This window comes from Carex rostrata, chromosome 25 (assembly GCF_964058835.1).
Source record: "Carex rostrata chromosome 25, lpCarRost1.2, whole genome shotgun sequence".
Taxonomy (NCBI): Eukaryota; Viridiplantae; Streptophyta; class Magnoliopsida; order Poales; family Cyperaceae; genus Carex; species Carex rostrata.
Genome location: NC_135942.1, coordinates 3,513,303 through 3,534,811, shown reverse-complemented (window position 1 = coordinate 3,534,811; position 21,509 = coordinate 3,513,303). Strand labels below are relative to the sequence as shown.

General features: G+C 33.9%; 2 protein-coding genes across 4 annotated transcripts; both read right to left on the bottom strand.

Annotated features, from left to right (window-relative positions):
• Positions 1-2,855: 2,855 nt before the first annotated feature.
• On the bottom strand, positions 2,856-7,015 carry LOC144576133 (putative E3 ubiquitin-protein ligase XBOS34). The gene is made up of 9 exons (XM_078326409.1): positions 6,564-7,015; positions 6,337-6,451; positions 6,051-6,131; positions 5,517-5,605; positions 5,099-5,190; positions 4,553-4,634; positions 4,364-4,466; positions 4,195-4,280; positions 2,856-3,878 (listed from the first exon to the last, which is right to left on the bottom strand). The coding sequence occupies exons 1-9, from the start codon at positions 6,663-6,665 to the stop codon at positions 3,147-3,149; spliced, it is 1,482 nt and encodes a 493-aa protein (XP_078182535.1). The 5' UTR covers positions 6,666-7,015; the 3' UTR covers positions 2,856-3,146.
• Positions 7,016-10,116: 3,101 nt separating this feature from the next.
• Positions 10,117-19,738, bottom strand: LOC144576046 (PH, RCC1 and FYVE domains-containing protein 1-like). Of its 3 annotated transcripts, XM_078326285.1 has the most exons (12): positions 19,154-19,738; positions 18,437-18,997; positions 18,105-18,344; positions 17,250-17,336; positions 16,688-16,777; positions 16,364-16,456; positions 16,157-16,279; positions 15,152-15,889; positions 13,218-14,540; positions 12,613-12,759; positions 10,884-11,179; positions 10,117-10,575 (listed from the first exon to the last, which is right to left on the bottom strand). In XM_078326285.1, the coding sequence occupies exons 3-12, from the start codon at positions 18,150-18,152 to the stop codon at positions 10,392-10,394; spliced, it is 3,129 nt and encodes a 1,042-aa protein (XP_078182411.1). In that variant the 5' UTR covers positions 18,153-18,344; positions 18,437-18,997; positions 19,154-19,738; the 3' UTR covers positions 10,117-10,391. The 3 variants fall into 3 exon arrangements, with proteins under 3 accessions (XP_078182411.1, XP_078182412.1, XP_078182413.1); XM_078326286.1 differs by having other exon boundaries at positions 18,424-19,738; XM_078326287.1 differs by lacking the exon at positions 17,250-17,336 and having other exon boundaries at positions 18,437-19,738.
• Positions 19,739-21,509: the final 1,771 nt, after the last annotated feature.

Genomic DNA, 21,509 nt, shown 5'->3' with positions numbered 1-21,509 from the left:
CATTTGTTGCAAACAATTGTAGACCTAACGATGTTTACTTGTATACAAAATTTATGGTGTTTTACATTATTATCATTATGATATAATTTAATAAATCTTATCAAATAAGAATTTAAAATAATTACAAGACATAATTTTTTTTATTTCATCTTGACACAAGTTTTAAAAATGTTAATTACAAAAAAAAAATATAAATTTAGTTCATTAACAAGTTTCATCTAAATTAATTCTCTCTTTAGTATATAAATGACCGAATATTCTGCTTTGCTAAATATTTTGTACATAAAAAAGTATCTAATTTGCCATCATTTTTTATAAATAAAATAGTAAATATTAGTGTTAAAACTATTGAATATTTGATAAGTTCTTTTTTGGTAGTCTCGTAATTTTGTATCACTTGAACAGATCTCAATTGTACATAGGGGTGAAAACGGAGCGGATAATGTTGATACTATATCTGCATCCGTCGGATAATGAGCGGATACGAATACGGATACGGATAGTAAACGGATATCAAAATTCAAAATCAAATCCACCTTAAATAGATACGGATATGGAACGCATAGTCCACGGATATGGATTCGAATACGGATATAAAACAAATAATGGTCGAATAATTAAGATATATGAATTTCTAAGATACAAATATTAATTAAAATATTAATGAACTTATAAGAGATGGGAGATAATCTATTCATATAATATATATATATATATATATATATATATATATAGAGTACGGCTAACGCGCTTCCTCTAGCATATGGGCCGAAATGCTTCCGGTGGAAATTTGAAATTTCAAAATCCAAAAAGTCGATCTGAACCGTTCATCTTCTTCTCCATATTAATATCTGCTTGGAGACCAAATTTTACATTTTTCTGAAATTTTTTACTATTTATTAAGCCATTTTGAAAATCGCTGATCCAACGGTAGCTTCTGATTTTTACTGTTTGGTAAGCCACCATTGGATCAGCAATTTTCAAAGTGGCTTAATAAATAGTAAAAAATTTCAGAAAAATGTAAAATTTGGTCTCCAAGCAGATATTAATATGGAGAAGAAGATGAACGGTTCAGATCGACTTTTTGGATTTTGAAATTTCAAATTTCCACCGGAAGCATTTCGGCCCATATGCTAGAGGAAGCGCGTTAGCCGTACTCTATATATATATATATCAAATAAAGGAATGGTAACAAAAGATGTTGTGGTCTAGTGGTTTTGAAGCTTAGTCCAAAGACCTTGAGATAAGAATATATGGGTTCAAATCCCACAGCAAATATTAATTCCTTTTTTATATGGATCCGGCTAAATTATTGGATTTCGGATGATCCGGATATCCGCTCCGTTTAGGACCCGAATCTGAATTATTCAGATTCGGATTATATGCAGATACAGAGCGGATATCCACTTTCACCCCTAATTGTACATCTCTCTTATTTTATTCTCCTTGCATATATTGTATATGCATATCTTGAATTCTTGATATCATCATTCAAAATTCCAAAAGATTTGCGCCACTTTGTTTATTTGTACCAGAACTACTGTAGAATGCAACGGCTCTGATACAAGGGAGCCGCTTTAGACTGCAACAGTGCAACTGCTGCGTTATTTTTGTGAATATAAAGATTCTGATGCCAATGCCATTGATTTATTTTTTCACTCTATAGAAAAATAAATAGAGTGAAAAAATAAATCAGAATGGCAGAAGTTTCCTGTTTATCTACCTAAGAATATTATCCGTCCGATCAACGTCCAATGATTAGTAACTATTGTAGCATGGGATGATGTCGGTACAACTGTACAAATATTGTTACTTTTCACATTTTCGTGTACGCCCCTATAAAATTTCATGTTTTACATAAGTCATAGCAATGTATGGTTTGAAACTTTGAATTCTTAAAATGCATAAGAATTAATGTCGCATACAAAATATATGATATAGATTTTTTTAAACCTCTTTATAGAGTTCCACGTAGGCTTTATGCTGGCTCTCAAATTTCATACAATTAAATTTTGTAATCGCTTAAAATTAACATTTTTTGATAAATTACTAAATTTACTAAAATCGGATATATTATTGATATATTATCAATTTATCTAACAATGCACAAAAACTTTATTTTCAATTTTCAACATTACTTTAATCGATATAATATATATGAAAAGGGTTTCAATACCTTATGCCTTTCATACCTCATCATACCTTATATTTTGTATCTTCATTTTTAAAGTCTAACATGTCGATCTAAACTGCTCAATATTATAACCATACTAAAATATGTTTGGGAATGAAATTTTATATTTTTTTTTTTTTTTTTTTTTTTTTAGATAGACATAAAATCACTGTTTTTTAACGGTCCAGATACAATAATTTTGTACCTATCTTAGAGAATAGTGAAAAATTTGAAAAAATTATAAAATTTCATCCCAAACAAGTTTTAGTATGAATATCATATTGAGCAGTTCTAATATGGATATCATATTGAGCAGTTCGAATCGACAGTTTGGACTTTAAAAACAAAAATACACAACACAAAACATAACGAAGTATGAAAAACATGAGACATTGGAACCATCCTCGATATATATTGTCTAAGACCAAAATAAAGTCATCATCAATTGACAGATTCTTTGTTTGATATTTATGAACTTACAGTGTTCCAATTTCGAAGGTATTTTATGCTAATTTATTGAACAAAAAACGCTAATTTCGAAGGTATTTTGCGTCTTTGATGAAACGAAGTTAATTTTCCTAAGAGTTCACTGTACATTGATAAACTAACAAAGCTTTGCACTCTGCAGTTATGGCATTAAAGATTTCAAGCCTCACAGCAACATTCACAATCAAGCAAACAATAGCAAAGAAAAACCCAAAAGGGCGAACTTGTTAGGTGAAAATAGGAATGTGTGGGTTATATTTAACCCCAAATCGGCCATTACCCATTTATATTTAACCCCAAATCGGCCATTACCCATTTACATACAAACCACGCTACCTCTCTTTAATTCGTACACTACCATCATCCTCCCTCCTGTCCATAGACACTGAATAAGAACAGACGATAACACATTTTCCATTTTTTTTCCTTTTTTTTTTTTTGATATTGACAACAGAACAGTTCTGTTTTTGCTATGAACAAAATCATATCAAACAGCATATAGCTTCAAAACTTGGGTGATCTTAGTACGGCAAATGGGGCACTCACCTCTTTTTTCCTCAATTTCCCTAAGACACCCCATGCAGCCAACCATGTGGCCACATGGTATACACGCCCCCTGCACTGGAGCATCCAGACAGATAACACATGTACCAACTTCCTCTTTATTATTACTATTTTCAGTACCAGCACCAGTAGTGGTTTTGGCTGTGCCAGGTACTGTTGAGATATTTATCGGGCTAGAATCAATTGTCAGGTAGTGAACTGGACCTGTGTAGAAGGCTTCATTGTCGATTGGTGGAGCTGAGGGAGCTGACACGGTCTGGATTTGGTTTTGGGTCTTGGACCCATTAAGGGAAGTGCTTGTGCTAGCTTCCTCAGTATGAGTCTTATGAGTCTTTTTAGGGGAAGGAGGGCCCCACCCATTGAAGGTGGACGGAGTGGAGCTGCTTGTTGCCCAGCTGTTCGTACCAAGGCTAGCCTGGGACTGGGCAACAGGTACAATAGGTAACACGTCTGGAACGCCTTCTATGATGGCCGATTGGATGGAAGCATTTATGGCGATTTCTAACTCCATCTCTTCTTGGTTAGGTGGCGGTGGGACCCCAGATGGAGCCTGAAGGGCTGGTACGGCCGGTACAGGTGCCATGGGTGGGTTTGGGATGTGTACTTGGTTGGGAACAGGGACAGCTCCAGGCGGAGGTGCAGGTACAGTTGGGATCTGAAAGAGCAAAACATGTCAAAATCAAAATTTAGTTCTGGAAGAGTACATATGCACTACTTAAAGTGCAGTTAGTAACAGCATACTACGTTTATAATCTTTAGAGAACTCAAGTCAAACATAAGAATATACACTAAGATATTAGCATAATCTTTAGGTTTATTTTAGATTGTCGAGTCCGATCTTCATTTTGTATGTGTGAACATCATAAGCTGTATATGCAGTTGCCGTAACCAATCAAAAAGTTTCTAAATTATAATAATATCGTTCTTTCAATTGTTGTTGTCATGAATATGGAAAAATTGTACAAAGGTACCTGAGTTAACCCTCTGCATGCCATACAAAGTGACTGAAGCTGTCTCTTGTCCCCTTCATTTGCCGATAGAAATTTATGTTTTGTCCCTTCAATTATTGCCAACATATTAAGTATGATAATCCATGCAACAGATATTTGCAAAGAAAAATGGTTATGTAAAATTACATACTCGTTGATTTCTCAATGATAATGAGAGGAGGATCAGCTTGGTTGAATTTTGGCTCCTCCATTTGGCATTTTGATAGGGGTATTACTTTAATCGGTCTTGGTGCCTATTAAAAAAGGAAGTACAAAATATTAACATACACTAAATCATAAAGGTTAAGTCAGGTATCATTACTCGCATCATTATTGTTACCATGAGATCTGGGTAAACAGCCAGCTCAAATTTAAGAGGCCTTGATGGATTACGTGAATCGCACGGCAAAACCACAGCCCATCTGCACCAAATTTCAGGAGGAAAAACATAAGGTTACAGTACAAAATTAAGAAACTTTCATGACATAAATCATATAAGCAGGAATTAAGCAGTGCAGAGCTTGAATCAAATCTTAAGAGGGGAGGCCACGTATGATAACAAAGCATTAAATTCTAAGATCTAACAACTTGAAAATTAAGGGCCTAGAGGGATGGGGGGGCTATAAGATTTTAGCATATAGCGTACGATAAGTCTTTCACTTCTTATTCATGCACGTATGTTGCTAAAATGAGGGGTGAGTGGGGTTCATCTCCCAGACTCCCACTTTAGGTGATGCTAAGCTCTGCCACTGGTACCAGGTACTATTGACCCCTATAGTACCGAAGTGATTTACTTTAAACAAACACCAGACAAAACCACAAAAATAAAGAGGCACTCATTTTTAAGACAAATTGCAAAAAGAGCAGCTGTTTTATATTTGCATACACTTTTCTTGACATGAGCTGTGGTGCCAATGCTCCGAGAAAACCTGGTCCAAAATTCTCGCGTAGCCATCCACAAAAGAGACATATTCGGCTCTGCATAAAAGATTAATGATAGCAAAATTTAAACAAAAACTGCCAGAAATTACCCAACTGAATGTTCTGTTGGAATATTTTTCATACAGAACAGCTTTCCAATTTCTTTTTTGCACACAACTAAAATAATGGTTTATTAAGAAGAAGATGAGTCCTATTAAAACCTTAATCAGAAAAATTAACTGAATGAATCACAATAAATGACAACCAATCTCGTATACCAGCTTGGGGCTCCTACACTGCAGTACTGAATTATCCTTGAGATACAAGTTCTAAGCTTTACATCTTAATATCAGAGGTAAATTCCTTAAATAAATGCACTGTACCTCAATAGCCCGCACAACATTTATATGACCCTTTTCTCTAGCCAGATCAAGTGCTGTATGACAATCGTCATTCATTATAAATGGGTTCGCTGAAACAAAAGAAAGACAAATGCTTATATTTATATGGTTTTGGCAACTTACGACCAACATTTTTGGGTAGGAAGCAAATAACACAACCTATTAAACTAAGACTAAGTCAAACAAAGATCATTACCTCAGCTAAAACTGTATTTTTTTTAACTTAATAAACCACATTTATTATCTGATTTTATTTCAGTTCAATCTGGCCTCAGAAGGGAATAGAGAGAACTACAGGCAGTAGTGGCAAATTTTTTAACACTGGAAACAATATAATTTTTTCCATCTTAACAGTTCGATAAAAGACACATTTTGCAAAGGATGAGAAATGTTGAGTGTAATTTTCACAAAAATAAACATCAAGAAAAGCCAAACTTAAAGAAATACAAAATTTAATTACTAAAAATGAGTCCATCTTTTTATTTACTTTCTGTAGGAGAGAGAGATATACAGTACCTCCATAAGCAAGAAGGAGATTAACAGTTTGTTCTAGACCTTTTTTAGCTGCATGGTGAAGTGGTGTTCCCGCATGGCTTCCTACATTACAAAGGAGAGAAGCTCATATCAATTTTTCCATACATTAATTAGCACGGACACCTGATATCCTTTTTTTTTACTACAATCAAGTCTTACTAAATTCATATAATATTGAAAAAGTACAATGAAAATTTTCATTACCACAAGCAACAAACACTAATAATATTATATGAATTTACTGGATAAGGAATACTAATGCTCTTACCAGGTCGGTACGCATTGACATTTGCACCCAATTCAATTAAAACCTTAGCCACATTCAACAAATCATGCCTCAAGCAAGCAAGTATTAAAGGGGTCTTTCCCTCCTTATCTACCCACTAAATAGAAAAAATAACACAGAATACATAGTTAGAACTAGAAACAAAGCATTTGAATAAATAAATATCAACTAATTTAAACAAATAAATTGAAAGAAGTATGCTAATTTACCTCAAGACCAGCCCCTTGGCCTTTCAAAGTTTTGATTCCCTCGACATTTCCGTAATTAACTTGCTCATAAAGCAATTGATCTTTCGATTGTTGCAATCCCATTTTAAACCCCTCAATCAAAAGGACAAGACCAAAATGAAAACCCAAATTGTCAAAATCGGAGTTCCACAGTGAGATTCAAGTTCTTCTCTTTGCACTAGGTGCAATCGAGAAGTTGAAATGCAAAAGGGATTAAAACGGAGTAATGGAAGAGAATGTAGACTTCCCAGAAATTCCACCGCTCAGGATCGATTCTTATTTTATATTCGGATAAAAAAATCCCCAAACCCAAATCTCAAAATCAAAGTCAATATCACAAACAAAGAGACTGAAATTGGGGATGGAATCGAATCCAACGGAGCAAAGGATCCTGGAAATTCTCAATTCTTAGGGGCGAAGATATTGATTGTCTCGTTGTAATATGGGGAGAAATATTTTTATCTCTATTCGAGTTTCTGACTTCTGTTTACAGCGGGGATCCTCTGAAGTAACTCAAATTTTGGGATCCGGATCGTCCGGTCAGAATTCGGGCCAATCCGGGTGCCGAGATGAATGCACGGGGAATCTTCAATATTCGTGCCATAATCTGATGGTCCGGATCTAAACTCAACATTTGAGTTACTTTAGGTGTTTTGAAATCTTAGGTACAGTAGATGTGAAACTTCTGTTGTTGACCTGTTGTTTTGGTCCATTTAGTTTAATATTATATTAGTATAATTTTTATGGGAGCATTTCACATATACCCCTCAAAAACTGTGAAATTACATATTTACCATCCAAATTTCTATAATTACATATTTACCATCTAAAAATCTAATCACTCTCATATTTATCCAATTAATCAAAAAATGATATTAATTAAGTTTAAGATTATATTAAATAAAATTATTAAGCTATTTAGTCTCTTCTACTTCTCTGTCCCTTCCTCTTTTGCGTATATATTTTCCTTTCATCCTTTTTGACATAAATTCTCATTTTCGCTTAAACTCTCTTCACCTTGTCTCTCCCGCTTAAACTTGAAGAGAAGAGGTAGAAGACTCAAATTTAAGAATTCAAACTCCAGCTTGATCGTCTAAAAACAAGGTAACAAGTCCAGCTTTTTCAACAAATTAACTCACACTGAATTCGACAATAATATCACAACCCGTTATCAAAGTAGAAACTGAGTTTGAGAATCTGTGTTTTGTTATTGGCTCAGTTTGGAATATTTGTTTCTAATATTTCATATGGATATAAAGGAGAACGGTTCTAAGGAAATAAAAATAGAGTGCTAAGTTAATCCTTGATTAATTCTAGTTTTAAGAAAATTAAACATAATTAATCTGAGTTTTGGATATATTTGATATATATTAAAGTTATGTTCAATAAATATGTGAGTTATTAGATTTTTAGATGGTAAATATGTAATTACAAAAAATTGGATGATAATATGTAATTTTACAGTTTTTGAGTGATATATATGAAATTCTCCCAATTTTTATTAAATTGAAAAATTTACCTCTTTTTAATAATCGACTAACGAAAAGAAAACTTATAATGAATTAATAATTTTTATATGTAATAAGAGGGAGATTATGGTATTATGCATAATACATATCGGATTGTACTATAAAATAATATTTTTATTTTCAAAATTCAAATATTTAATTTGTACCATTCAACATGATCCTCATATCAAAATCTACTTGAACTAAAATTTATATCTTTTTCTTATTTTTTTTTTACTATTTAAGTATTTGTAGATAGATAGAAAATCACTTTATATTAATTAAATATTATGGACTATTCCATGTTTGGCAAGGGTTTCAAAGAACAAAGAAATGTAAAGGGACGTTTTTATATGAAAAAAAATAAAAACAAATAAAACTAGGTCGGATACAAAAACAGGAGTCAGAATTTTAATTGTATGTATACTCTTCAAAAATATTTAAATTACTTAATTTTTCTTTAAATTTTCTACTATCGTGTTTATCCTTCTATTTTTTTTTCATATTCATTCAATTAATTATCTGTCCATTAGAACTAACTCATGAATTTTCATTTTGGCCACGTGAGAGATTAAAGAAAGTAATGATAAAGCTAGGCAACTTCACGTCTAAGCTAGGTAGATGAAAAGTCATGTTATGGTGTTAGTTTAGTATTAGAAAAAACTAATCGGACCCTATGCTCGGCTATGGAAGTAAAAATGTCACGCCGTGATGTCAGCAACGCGTTGATCACCAGACATGGACTCGCATACTGTATCTTGTAACTATTTTTAAATATAAATAGCGCAACACGTCAACTAGTCTGATCGCAACATATCATATGACATACACAACACGAAACATGACAAAAATATTAAATAACTATATGTAACCATAAAAATATAAAATTATGTCATTATTTATCCGAAATAATAACTCAAATTCCGATCAATATAGAGTAGAACTGGGTCCGGATCCCTAAAGTAATCCAACTTTTGGTTTTGAATCAGGACTGTTCGATTCGAATCAGTTGTTTGAAATCACTTCGAGATTCGGATTCGTTACTTGAAATGCATGTGCTTCACTTGAGATGGATTATCACGGATTACAATCGGACGGCTCGGATCCAAAACCCAAAAGTTGGGTTACTTCACTGGATCTCAACTCGAGTAGAACTAGGGTGTTCTTAAGTTCATCAAGTTTCTTAATGAACTCAAGTCTAAAATCTATCAAATCGGCTTTAAATGACGAATCTGAACCATTGAAACCCGCCTATCTAACGAGTGATGCGTCTACATGTGAAAATTTTAAACATTCGAATTAATTTCGTATAAAATCAATCGGTCAAAATTAGAAGGTTAATAAATTAATTTTAATGCATTCATTTTTTGAATATTTTTTGACCACTTGACTTTATACTAAATTCATTCAAATGTTTAAAATTTTCACACATAGGCGCATCACTCGTAAAGTACGCGAGTTTCAACGGTTTAGATTCATCATTTAAAACCGATTTGATGGATTTTAGACTTGAATTCACCGAAGGGCTTGATGAACTTAAGAACACCCTAGTTCTACTCATCAATATATTTATTTGTGTATACATTAATTTCTTTCTAAACAACATTTTTCTTTAGTTTACAATTATTTACAAATATTTCTTGCCATAATTATTTTCATAATTTTGATCATTGTACGGCACATAAAAAATTAACTTGTTCAAAATACGGAAATAATTTACATCCTCATGCTCGTTATCAGCTAAGTACCTGGGGGTATGAGTTAGTTACTGGTGTATTAATGAATGACAAAGATTAAAGAGAGTGCTAACTGCTAAATAATGGCTTTGGATTGCGGTTATTTTCCATAAGTAATTTGACATTCTGGAAATTCAAATATTTTGCAAATGTTTTAGAGAACAAATGAGAAATCCTCTCATTATAGACTAATAGACATAGAGCTCAATGAATATTGAACAAATCAGAAAGAAATCCTGATGGACTATTGAAAGTTAAAATATTTCTGAAATAAAAGGACATCTAATATTAATTACAACTTTTTTCTGTCTAATATATGGAACAAAAAAAAAAATCCCTCTTTTTCTTCAGGATGGTACCAAAATAAAAGGCAAATAAATGCAAAGAAAGAAAGAGCCAATAAAATCCTCTCATTATAGATCAAAAATAAATTTCAACTTTGATTGCTTGGATGAAACACCTAATGCAGAGGTCCCTTAATTTGACCATGAATTAACTAACCAAAATTTAAACTAAGACCACACTCTTTTCCATCTAACAATTGCACCTTTGTAAAGTTGCTCTACCTATCCTTCAGATTTTGTGCCTGATGTCTCACCGTTATTGGCTGCTCGTGGCAGTGGAGGTGGAAGCGGGGGCGCTGGTTGCACTGCATCCGGATTTGGGTTCGTATTGTTGTAATGCTTGATTACTCTATCTTTATTCTCCTTCCACCACTCTTCAGCTTGATGCTCAAGATACCTCTTCCTACTGTATAAACAAAACAAGATTGCTCTACATTAGCCCTTATTTTTTCTTCCTTGTGACTCAACAGCTGAGTTAACAAAAAATGAATTAATATCTCTATGTTGTCAGTTGTGTAGGCTGGGTTTTTTTTTTTTTTTTACTGGTGCAGGAATATACGAACTTGAAAATACGTGCACCAAACAAGCATGTATTATGCATACACCAAACCATTGGTCACCTCCGTTAGCTTTAACTCTATCACCAGCTTATTAATCCTTGAAGAAAAATAAAAAAACTGTTGAAGGAAAAAATATTAAGAAAGAAAACAATACTTAAATCGAACGCGTCTAAAAGCTGTTGAACCATCCCTGAACTGTGCATATGTCACATACACGCCCGGTTCGAACCGGTCCTCAGACTCCTCGAATGGATTCTCAGTGCTGCTACTTGCGCTACCCTGCACCTGCACCGAACTTTCTTCCTCGTATGCATTGCTCGTGTTGTCAGCCAAAAATCGAGGCTGGTCCTGGTCTGATAGACCATGGCTTTGTCTAATACTTTCTGATTGTTTCCTAAGAGCATCTAGGGTCTCCAAAACCTCAGGTGGCATATCTCCAATCTCTTTGAGCTATAACAGAAGAGAATAATGCCTACTAATATTAGTTGAGGTTTATCACAATTAATGGAAGTGCGTGATGGAAATAACAAAAATTGAGATAAAATATGAAGTATATTTTCTTAGGACATTCTAGTTTTAGCATATCTTTTTCAGGGTTTCTTTTTTTCCTTAGCACACAGGAACGACAAAATTTTATCAAGACAAAACAACAATACTTTTACAAGGGGTCCTAACAATATATTTATTTGACAATCTTTCAAAAATTGTTCAAAATTAAAAATTCGAAGTTAATGTGTGTGTGTGTTGTTGGACATGCAAATGGGTTTCCATGGTGTATCCGGTCACAACGTGACTATTTTACATCTCTAATCTCCACGCTAAAATTTCTTAACTATGTCATGATTTTTTGTTTTTATGTCATAGATAAAAAAAAATCGGTTGTTTGGACGACTACATCAAATAGTGAATTAGAATTGCTGAGAATAAACATTACGGTCAACCAAAAAAAAATTGACATAACTACACAATATAATGAAATAATGAAAAAAAAAAAAATTAAAGCACACGTGACTAACAAGAAAATTGATAAAATAGCTATGATGCATTACATAATTTATGTGATCTTGTATATTTAAACTTGTTTGCACTTCAAACTTTACTAAAATAACGTTATAAAAAAATTTCATAGTTCCATCAATTAAATTTATATAATGAAATATTAGAGAATACCAAACTATATAACTATATAGCATACTTTTGCAATTTCAGTATTATTTTAATATGTTATAGAATATCAAATTTAGACAGTTGAAAAATTCAAAGCATTTAATGAATGGTAATGTATGTGTCAAACCTCATCATTGTTATATACATATGAACAAAGTAAATCATTCTTAAAATGTAGTAAGATAAGTTTTGTTGTTGATGGATTCTAAACTATTATAAAAACTTAAAATCCACTACAGATATAAGGTATGAATTAATAATTGGAGAATATTGATGTCTTTATAATATTAAAATAGCAAAAGTTTACTAATTTAGATATGCATAGTATTAAAAACTTTCTAATTTGTGAGAGTATATAAAAATAAAAAAATTAATTTGAGAAAGTTAGTAACTTTTTTTTGTTATTAAAGAAAAGGGTATTAAATATATAAACTGGAGATCAAAGATTTATTACAATCTTTCTCATATGAAATATATTCCATTTGATATTTTTGTTGAAAATTACTTTTCTTACATTTAAGAATTAATAGCTATTATTTTGAATGTGCACAACGACATGATGTACACAAAAAATTAGATGCGTGTTAAGACTACCCTAGTTTTGAAATCAAGATTTGTTCAAATTTAGTCTGTCAGATTCTACAATATTGTAATTTCAAAAACTTGCAAATTAGTTTTGTGCAACTTAGTTTGTCCATATGTTTATGTAGTAATACCTGAGATTCAAATTTCCTAACGAGGTCAAATGTGGCATTGCACTTTGCATTTTCTTTAGCAGCGAAAGTAGCAGCTTTCTTAGCCTTCTTTAGTACATTATGAATCTCTTTGTCTTGCATTTCTTTCTGTCTTTTTAACTCTCCATTCTTTCAAAGAAGAGTAATAAAAAAAAAAGAAATTATAAGTTAATTCATCAATACAAAAAAGAAACTGCAAATGCTAAAAGTTGTTTGTAAGAATCAATGATTGATCAAGTACTTTCAACATTTTATAAGCATCAATTGATTATACGATGTACAGTTTTATTATTTTTATATAATTATACACTAGTGTGTGAGAGTTGGGAAGGACACACTATTTCAAAAATTGCATTGATAGATAGCAGGGTATCTACCTAGCGTTATTTGAAAGCAGTTGACCTCATCTTCATGTATTTCATTCAAAAATTAAATTCTCTTCCCAACACCACAATTACTTTCAGAAGGGGAAAAAAAGTAAATGAAGTTTTTTTTAGTTTGAATTTGACAATGAACAGGAAAGCCAAATGAAAGCTGGTCCTACAATAACACATTCACAGTCTAAACTGAAAAATTCTGCAATTTACCTCTATCTGTAGTTGTTGCAGCTCATTTTGCAATGTATCGATAATCTTCTTCTGGTTATCATACACATTTTTAGTGAAAAATGGAGTTGACGGAGGTGGGCTTGGTCTACGTGAGTAAGGAGATCCAGGAACCGTACCACCATTACTGTTACCATTACTACTTGGCAGTCCTGATGATGTCACAATTGGTCTTAATGCAGCATGAAGGGCACTCAACGAAGTAGGTAGTGGCAATAGAGATTGAACTTGGCTTGCACGTATAATGGATAATGAGTCTGACTTCCCCTCATTTCTTAGAGGCTTCACGTCAGAGTATCTTACCGGATCAACTGGAGATTGCAATAATAGCCTCGATGCCCTCCCTTGGTCAGTAGACCGTCGTGTCACCACATACCGGTTACTAGCTACAGTAGCTATGCTGATTGTCTCATTTGCATTGAGTTTCGCAAAACACAAATCGCATACGCGGTGCGGTTTTCCAGGGTTAGGTGCAAGTTGTGCCTTCAAGGCTTTGCGTGAACTACAAGCATGGCAATGGACTAGGCCACAATGGTAACAAGTGTGCCTCTTTCGAGCGAACCCAAATGATTGTCTACACCCAGCACACACTGATTGGTCATTTGTAGGCACCCATTTGTGTATGCATATACATGCCGTGAAGCTTGCACCGCATGAGATGCTCTTTACGTGACGATCCCTCAAGCTCTCAACAAGAGTGGGTTTATCCCTATCTTCTGTGTCTCCATGACCTAATCTTCCATTGGCACCTCTGCCCCATGTGTAAAGTTCACTTCTTTGTGTAAGTGCAACTACATGAGCGGCACCACATGCAATATCTTCAACATCCGTAAGTATAACCAAATTTGGGCTTTTTTCACTATTGACTTTAGATGTCCCAAGTTGGCCATAAGTCGGATCACCCATTGTGATTACACGGCCAGATGTCGTAAGCGCAACTGTAAGATTGTGTCCACATGCAATCTGATGGAAATTATAACTGCAAAGTGACTCGACAAGTGTGGGCACTAACCTTGCCTCTTTGTCACCTTGGCCTAGTCGATACTTAGCACCATCTCCCCATGTAAATATAACTGGTGAAGCTAACTGCTCATTCAATTTGTTGCTTTTAACTACTTCGAATATAGCTGCAGTGTGCCACATTCCGCATGCAACTTTCTTTATTCCACGTACTTCTGTTTTCACTACTCCGCTTTTTTCGAGATGCTCCAGGCCACTCCATTTTTTTATCTCCTTAGGATAGTTGATACTTTCTCGGTCACCATGACCCAAAGCACCAAATGCTCCCTCACCAAATGTGAAGAGCTGCATTTTCACATAGAAAAATACCAATAATTATATTGCTCTTGTAATTATAACTAATTTTATCTCTTTATTGTTATTATCCTTGGCCTAATTGTCCTTGTTATACCGGTAATCATAGCAACTGCAATTGCTATAGTAGTAATATTTATTTATTTATTTATTTAATCATGTAATTCATTTACTATTTTTGGAGAACATTAAAAAAGTGTCACTACAACTATGTGATACTAACCAAATAATTGCTCGCTTCCTGTATATACAAAATCCAGGACTCATAACAGTAGGCTCGGGTCCAGTCATATTTAATTGAACATCAAACTTTTCTAATTAAGCAATTTATTAATGTAAATATAGTTTTTCAGGATCGTAAGTGCAGGCTAAAAGTTGAAAGAACCAAATTTGCAACAAAATTAGGTTTTGGGGATTTTTAATTGATAGGTAGTATATCCCATCAGACAGATATAAAACTCCGGGTAGGTTATATTCATGGATGGATAAGTGTGATAAACATGTATGCATCATAATTCCTTCACAATTAATGTATCGATTTTCAACAATAATGATAACTAAAAACTTCAGCATTTTGGTCATGTAACTTGGAGATTATGTACCTTGTTATTGAATGTCACGAGAGCTGTATGCCATGAACCGCATGAAATGCCAATAACCCGAATCCCCTCAAGGGAACCAGAGACCCGCTTCGGCAGTGAGTGACCCGCCTCAGATCCATGTCCAAGCAGTCCAGCCTTGTAATGGTCATCACCCCAAGTGAACATTTCCCCTTGTATATTTATCGCACAAGTGTGAAACTCACCACATGCCACAACTTCCATGTTACAATTCGAGAACACCTCAACCGGCTTCGGCCGGCTTGCACTCAGTTCATTCCCCCTCCCAAGTCTCCCCGAAAATTCTTCACCCCATGTGAACACATCTCCTTGCCTAGTGACAAGAGCTGCATGCCCCACACCACCAGCAACTTGTTGCACATCTATAGCAACATCTGTTTCCAATTGCTTTGGTGACAACAAATCAGCTTTTTGAAATTGTGGCCCGTCAGTCCATACTTCTCCCCATACAAACACATCACCTAAAGATTCTATATCCTCTGCAACATTACTAACACCAGGTGCACTGGAAACACTAAGACGACCAACATCAACATTGGAACCACTTGTACTTCCTCTTATTATCATGTTTGGATGCTCAGGGGAATGTCCCGCATGATCCAACTTGCCAGAATTGAGGTGTAAGTACTTGCTTGGGGACAAACTTCTATTTGCCCCTAAAGACAGGTCTAGCACAGCAGTCAAAGCACGACTATTATTTCTAACTGAGTCTCCTCCTTCCTAATAAAAACAGAGAGAGAGAGAGAGAGAGAGAGTACAATTAATGATGTTACTGGGGGCAGTTAGCTAGCTTTAGAAAATAATTGCATACAAACTGATAATAACTTGTAGTCTGCCTAATCCGAGTAGCCCCTATGTGCAATTATGTGTCATATGTAGGCATGTATAATCATATAAGAACTAATGTACAAAGAAGCATTATCTAGGAAAAAAGAAAGGAAGAACATACGGCTACACTTCAAGAAAAAAAAATAAGAAGCAACTTACGTCAGAAAATGTGATGTCGCTACTTGTTTCACTTCTTGATTTCCTTGGTTGTGTAGAATTATAGTTAATCAGTGCCTGTAGTCCCGAAAACCAAATCTCTACTTCTGCTTGATCTTTGCAAATCTAGACAAGTGATGTTAATTTTGTTTAAAATGAAATATTCATGTTTTTACAAAGATTATTTGTAGAGATTCGGGATATACAAACCAAATCAAGCGTTCGTTCGTCGTTCTTGTTCCTGTATACAAGGGAGAAAGAGAGATAATCTTTCTCAGGTAGTGGATATCTGCCAAACACAGCCTGTATCACACAAAAAGTGTAAATTAAGAATAAGGAAAATTTTAGCACAGCTGTAAAGCCTCAAAGAAATCGTGTAAGGCTTTGCAAACATGAACACATTTTACTATTCCTTCCCTGAATTCTTTAAAGACAAAGCAGCAGAGGGAGGGTGTATAGTTGACCTTTTCTATATTTCCATCTATGTGTATGCCATGCATTTTTGAGTGAGAGAGAGAGAGAGAGAGAGATTACAGTTCGTTGTCCAGGTATGATTTTAGTAACAAACGGTAACTTGATGCTTTTCTGCTTCTTGTGCGAGATCCAAATCAGAGTTGTTTCGTCCTGTATACCAATCTGTCAATACTACCATAGCATGGTAGACTAAAAAAGGGGCAAAGAAGAGCTATGCAAGTACATAACTTTGAACAATTATTATACATGTTGTTTCCATAAAAAACAAAAAGATGGTGGTTAAAAGTGATTTATCTGTTATTAGTGATTACAGTGCTCTATGTCAGCTTATATGATACATGACAGTATCATGAAATACAAAAACAAGGTTAAGTTTCCCGTGGGTCACGATTAAACCCATGCCATGAGTTTGATTTGTATCTCAGTACATTGAAAAATGATCAATAGATGACTTTGTTATTAGAAATTCTAAAATTAAATTATTAATGTAACAAAAAAAAGCATTGTCATGATATTTCCCCAAATGAGTTGTAAGAGGATCTCTCCTCTTAACTGAAACAACACTGGTACTTACACCAGAACTAAAATATGAAGGATGTAAGAAAGAATTTCCATTACTAACACTAGAAAGTCTGAAAGAGCGAAGCTTCGGTTTTCCTTTTCTACTACACTTAATTAGTTGAGTCCCCCTCTTTAGTGCAACCAAGGCCTTCAATAAACAAGAAATAAATAGTTTTAGAAATCATAGTTAAGTAATTGTACTACGAGCTCAAGTGGAAAGTTATTACTAATATGGCTTCTCTGAAAGGTTCTAAATTCAAGTTGCACCATAAATGTATCTGGAACTTCAAATTTGTGAGCCTTCTTTCATTTAGCAAAAATTAATCAATGCATTATGTCTGGCACAACATAAGTATGCCTTAGCACAGAATCATGTGCATGATTAATGAAGGACTTACTAAAATGATTTCTTATTAAAAAAAGGTTTGTAAATGAAAATTTAATTTTATTGTGCTATATGCATTTGGGTCACCCAGGAAAAGAGAAGGAGAACTTAAGGCATGATATTGATTTTTTGATAAGTGATTTACATTTTAATTTGTTCAGTGAAATTCTGGAAGTTATTTTGTTTTTAGATATATCCAAAACGACTTGTTCCAATAAAAATTTTGGAATTAGAATTAGAGACTAGAAAAAGAGATATTCATTGCGAATAAAATGTCCAATCTATCATTCATGACCGAACAAATTTAAATGGATTGAACACAAGCATAAATAAAGTAATGAAAACTGCCAATTTCAAACCAGGCAGAATTAATAATCCTCCTCTTTCCCTCTTCTTAATGGTCATAACATATTGGTTTAATGTTCCTTGCCATTTCCAAGACAAAGGATGTTTTCTTGACCATAGCCAGACAAGAAAATATTTGATAATATAAACAGAGGAACTGGCAGATAGATATAGATGTCTCTGTACCTGTTCAATGTCACGATCTGGGTTCCCGTAATTAAAAAGATCTGCCATTCCATCTGAAAGCACACTTTGGTAAGATCCGCGGTGGAACCATCAGGCATGCCAAATGCAGTCCAATATCCATGAATCAAAATAATAGCTACTGTATTTTTTATTATAGCAATCAATGCTACAGTAGTAAAGATCGAGTCGTTACCCTCCACTGCCAAGGCCTATCATCAAATTTCAAACTTTTTGCCTTTCCTGCATGAAGCGAGATCAAAGAATTACTTAAAATTTGACTAAAACCATTTCTATTTGATGGAATTTTGATATACATTACATGCTTGACATACGGCTATTTCTTTTGGATGCGTTCGAATTCTCTCATTTTTCTGCTTCTCTGTAGGATATAATAAATTTTCCTTCCATCCACATGCCGGCCTTGTAAAGGAAGGAGGAAAGGAAGAAAAGATGAGCCTTATAATCTTATCAGTCTATTTTGGGAAAATTCTGTGACTCCTTCATGTCGAGTCAAAATTCTCTTCTATTTTTGGGATAAAATGCCGTGGAATGATCAATAATCATTAAATGAGAGCTCCTACATCTTTTAAATTATAAACCATCTATTTTAGTTTCAAACTGTGTCAAAAGGTCAAACGACAAACCTATTTCCATACTGAGAGTATACCTCAAAGATAAATTGCAACATCAACTGAGTAAGTGCTGTCACAGATGCATAACTCCTTATTTCAAGGCTAGCTATACTTAAGGAAAAATATTATTCCAAAAAAGTATGTCTATTTCTCCATGATATGAAATGCCTCCATCTCCATGATTAAAGAAGGCACTTGATCAGTACTAAACAATGGTCCAAACATTTGTACCATGTAAGGTGAAAATGCACCGGAGAAAACCTGTAATATAAAAATTTATTATTAGAACGTTGACCAGGCGGGAAACATATAACGTCCAGATACACTGGCAAAACGACTCAGACATTTCATCAAACATCTTGTGCGCACGAAGCAAAACAAACCCGCATACTATATAAAAAATAAAGGTGAACGCACCATTTTGTTTCAACGAAGAAACCAAGTCCAAGAAAAAAGCTTGATCGGTCATAAATTTGTAATCCCCGCAAATTGTAGAGGGTTCCCAACTCCCAAGTCATCGACACCTCAAGGAGGTTTGATACACGCCGCCTTCATTAGTTCTTTGCTCTACTGCGAAGTATAAAAATGTAGTCCGTCTGTGTACGGCGTAACCAATTTCTCCGCCATTACACGATTCATGAGTGATACTCAGAAGAAAGAACTTAACTTTAGAAGACCCAACTCGTGTCAGATAGCATTAACGTACCGTTTTAGTTCAGCTCCGGACCGTCCAATCAGAATCTGGGTCAATCCGACCCACGACGAACGGATCAGATCTAGACTCAAACGGTGCGTTAATGCAGAGGATATGAATTATGCCGGATAGGCACGGATTGTGCCACCGGGATCAAGCAGATTGAGGTCTCTTACTTCTCCTCGCATTCCACACCATCTCTCTGTCTCTCTTCTCTTGGCCTTGCATGTGCAAGCTGGAGAATGACGAGCTCTGAGCTCAGATTTTCTTGTGCTTATATGGAAATAAAGTGCTCACTCACTGATAGAGAAGACGGATTTACGCTTGAGGGTGGTTCAAATGCCTCCATTTGTCTCTATCATTTTCAAAGTTCAAACAGTCGATCCGAACCGCTCAACCTAACTTCCATACTAAAATATATTTGGAGACCAAATTTTATATTTTTAGAAATTTTTGTACTATTTTTTTTTAGATAGATACAAAAATACTGTTTTTAGATGGTTCAGATTTACTGATTTTGTACCTATCTAAAAAAATAGTACAAAAATTCCTAAAAATATAAAATTTGGTCTCCAAACATATTTTAGTATGAAGGTTAGATTGAGCAGTTTGAATCGACTGTTTGAACTTTGAAAATAATGAAAAGAGATGGAAGCATGAAAACATGGAGGCATTTGAACCCTCTTTGCGCTTTCCTGCCATCGATTAATGAATAAGCTTGCCTACGGGTTGTTAAAAAAAAAAAAATAGGCGACATATGGGCCGGATCGGTCCAATTTTTGGTCCGGTCGGTCGGCCCAGTAAAGCTGAAAAACACAGTTACACAGCATATGCAGCCATTTAGCAATACTGTAAGAGGAAGGCTACGGTAATAGGCACAATACGGATCTAACCCGTGCTATAAATTTATTTGAACCGTTAAACATGATTTTTATATAAAAACATACTGAAAATCAAATTTTATATTTTATAGAATTTATTTATTATTATTTCTATTGATAGAAAATCACTGCTTCCGAATTCTTCAATTATATTTTTACTAGTTTTTATTGTTTTCTACATATATAAAGAAAATAGTAAAAAGATCCAAAAAGATATAAAATTTGATTTTCAAGTACATTTTTCTATAAATATTATATTTAAGGTTCAGATCAATTGTTTGAATTTTAAAACTAAAAACATAAATCCATAGAATAGATCCATCATAATATGCATATTACCATAGCCTATATTGCAATATATACATAACATGGCGCCATTACTAAAGTAAAACCGATAAAAGAAAAAAAGTGTCTTACTCCGCTTGACATAAAGAAGTGAAGTTATGAGTTCTTTCAATGGCAAGTATTAAATTTTAAATCTGTAACTTTTTGCATATAAAAATATTAATTTAGTTAATGGTAATAAATGTAGTTTTCAATATAACATAACATGTCATCTTCTATTTTACGCAAGGATGGTAGCTTAGGTAACTCAAAAAACAAAAACAAAAAGTTTGTGCGACTCCAGAAAATGATGGGAGGTTAGGTTAGCAATGAATTTTTCTTTGAATGAATCAAGAAATGATTTAACGCTTCTGAATTCAATTTTACGCAACTTGAAAATAGAACAGCCGTAGTCAAACACCGTCGTAATTTTATCATAAATTTTAAGTGACAGCATCTTAATTTGAAAATTAGATCGTGATTTACAGCTATAGTTGAAGTAAGTTAAAAGTTCTTTTGTTTTATAATTCTCCAATATGAAGTGGGTATCGATAATTCGATGAGTTTGGGATTTAGGAACAAAAAAAAAACACACCTTCCTAAAAAATTTAGAATCGTTATGAATAAATAATATATAATGAGTAAAGCTAGGGTGTGATGTGCTCACCAAGAGAGTTTGGTGAGCACAACTCTAAAAGTTCATCGGATCGACTTCAAACGTCAAATCCAAACCGTTGAAATCCATGTACTTCATGAGTGATGCATGTACATGTAAAATTTTGAAAATTTCGAGTTTATTTGTTACACGGTCAAGCGGTCAAAGAAATGAATATTTTATAAGTTAATTTATAAGTTGTTTTATATATTCAATTTT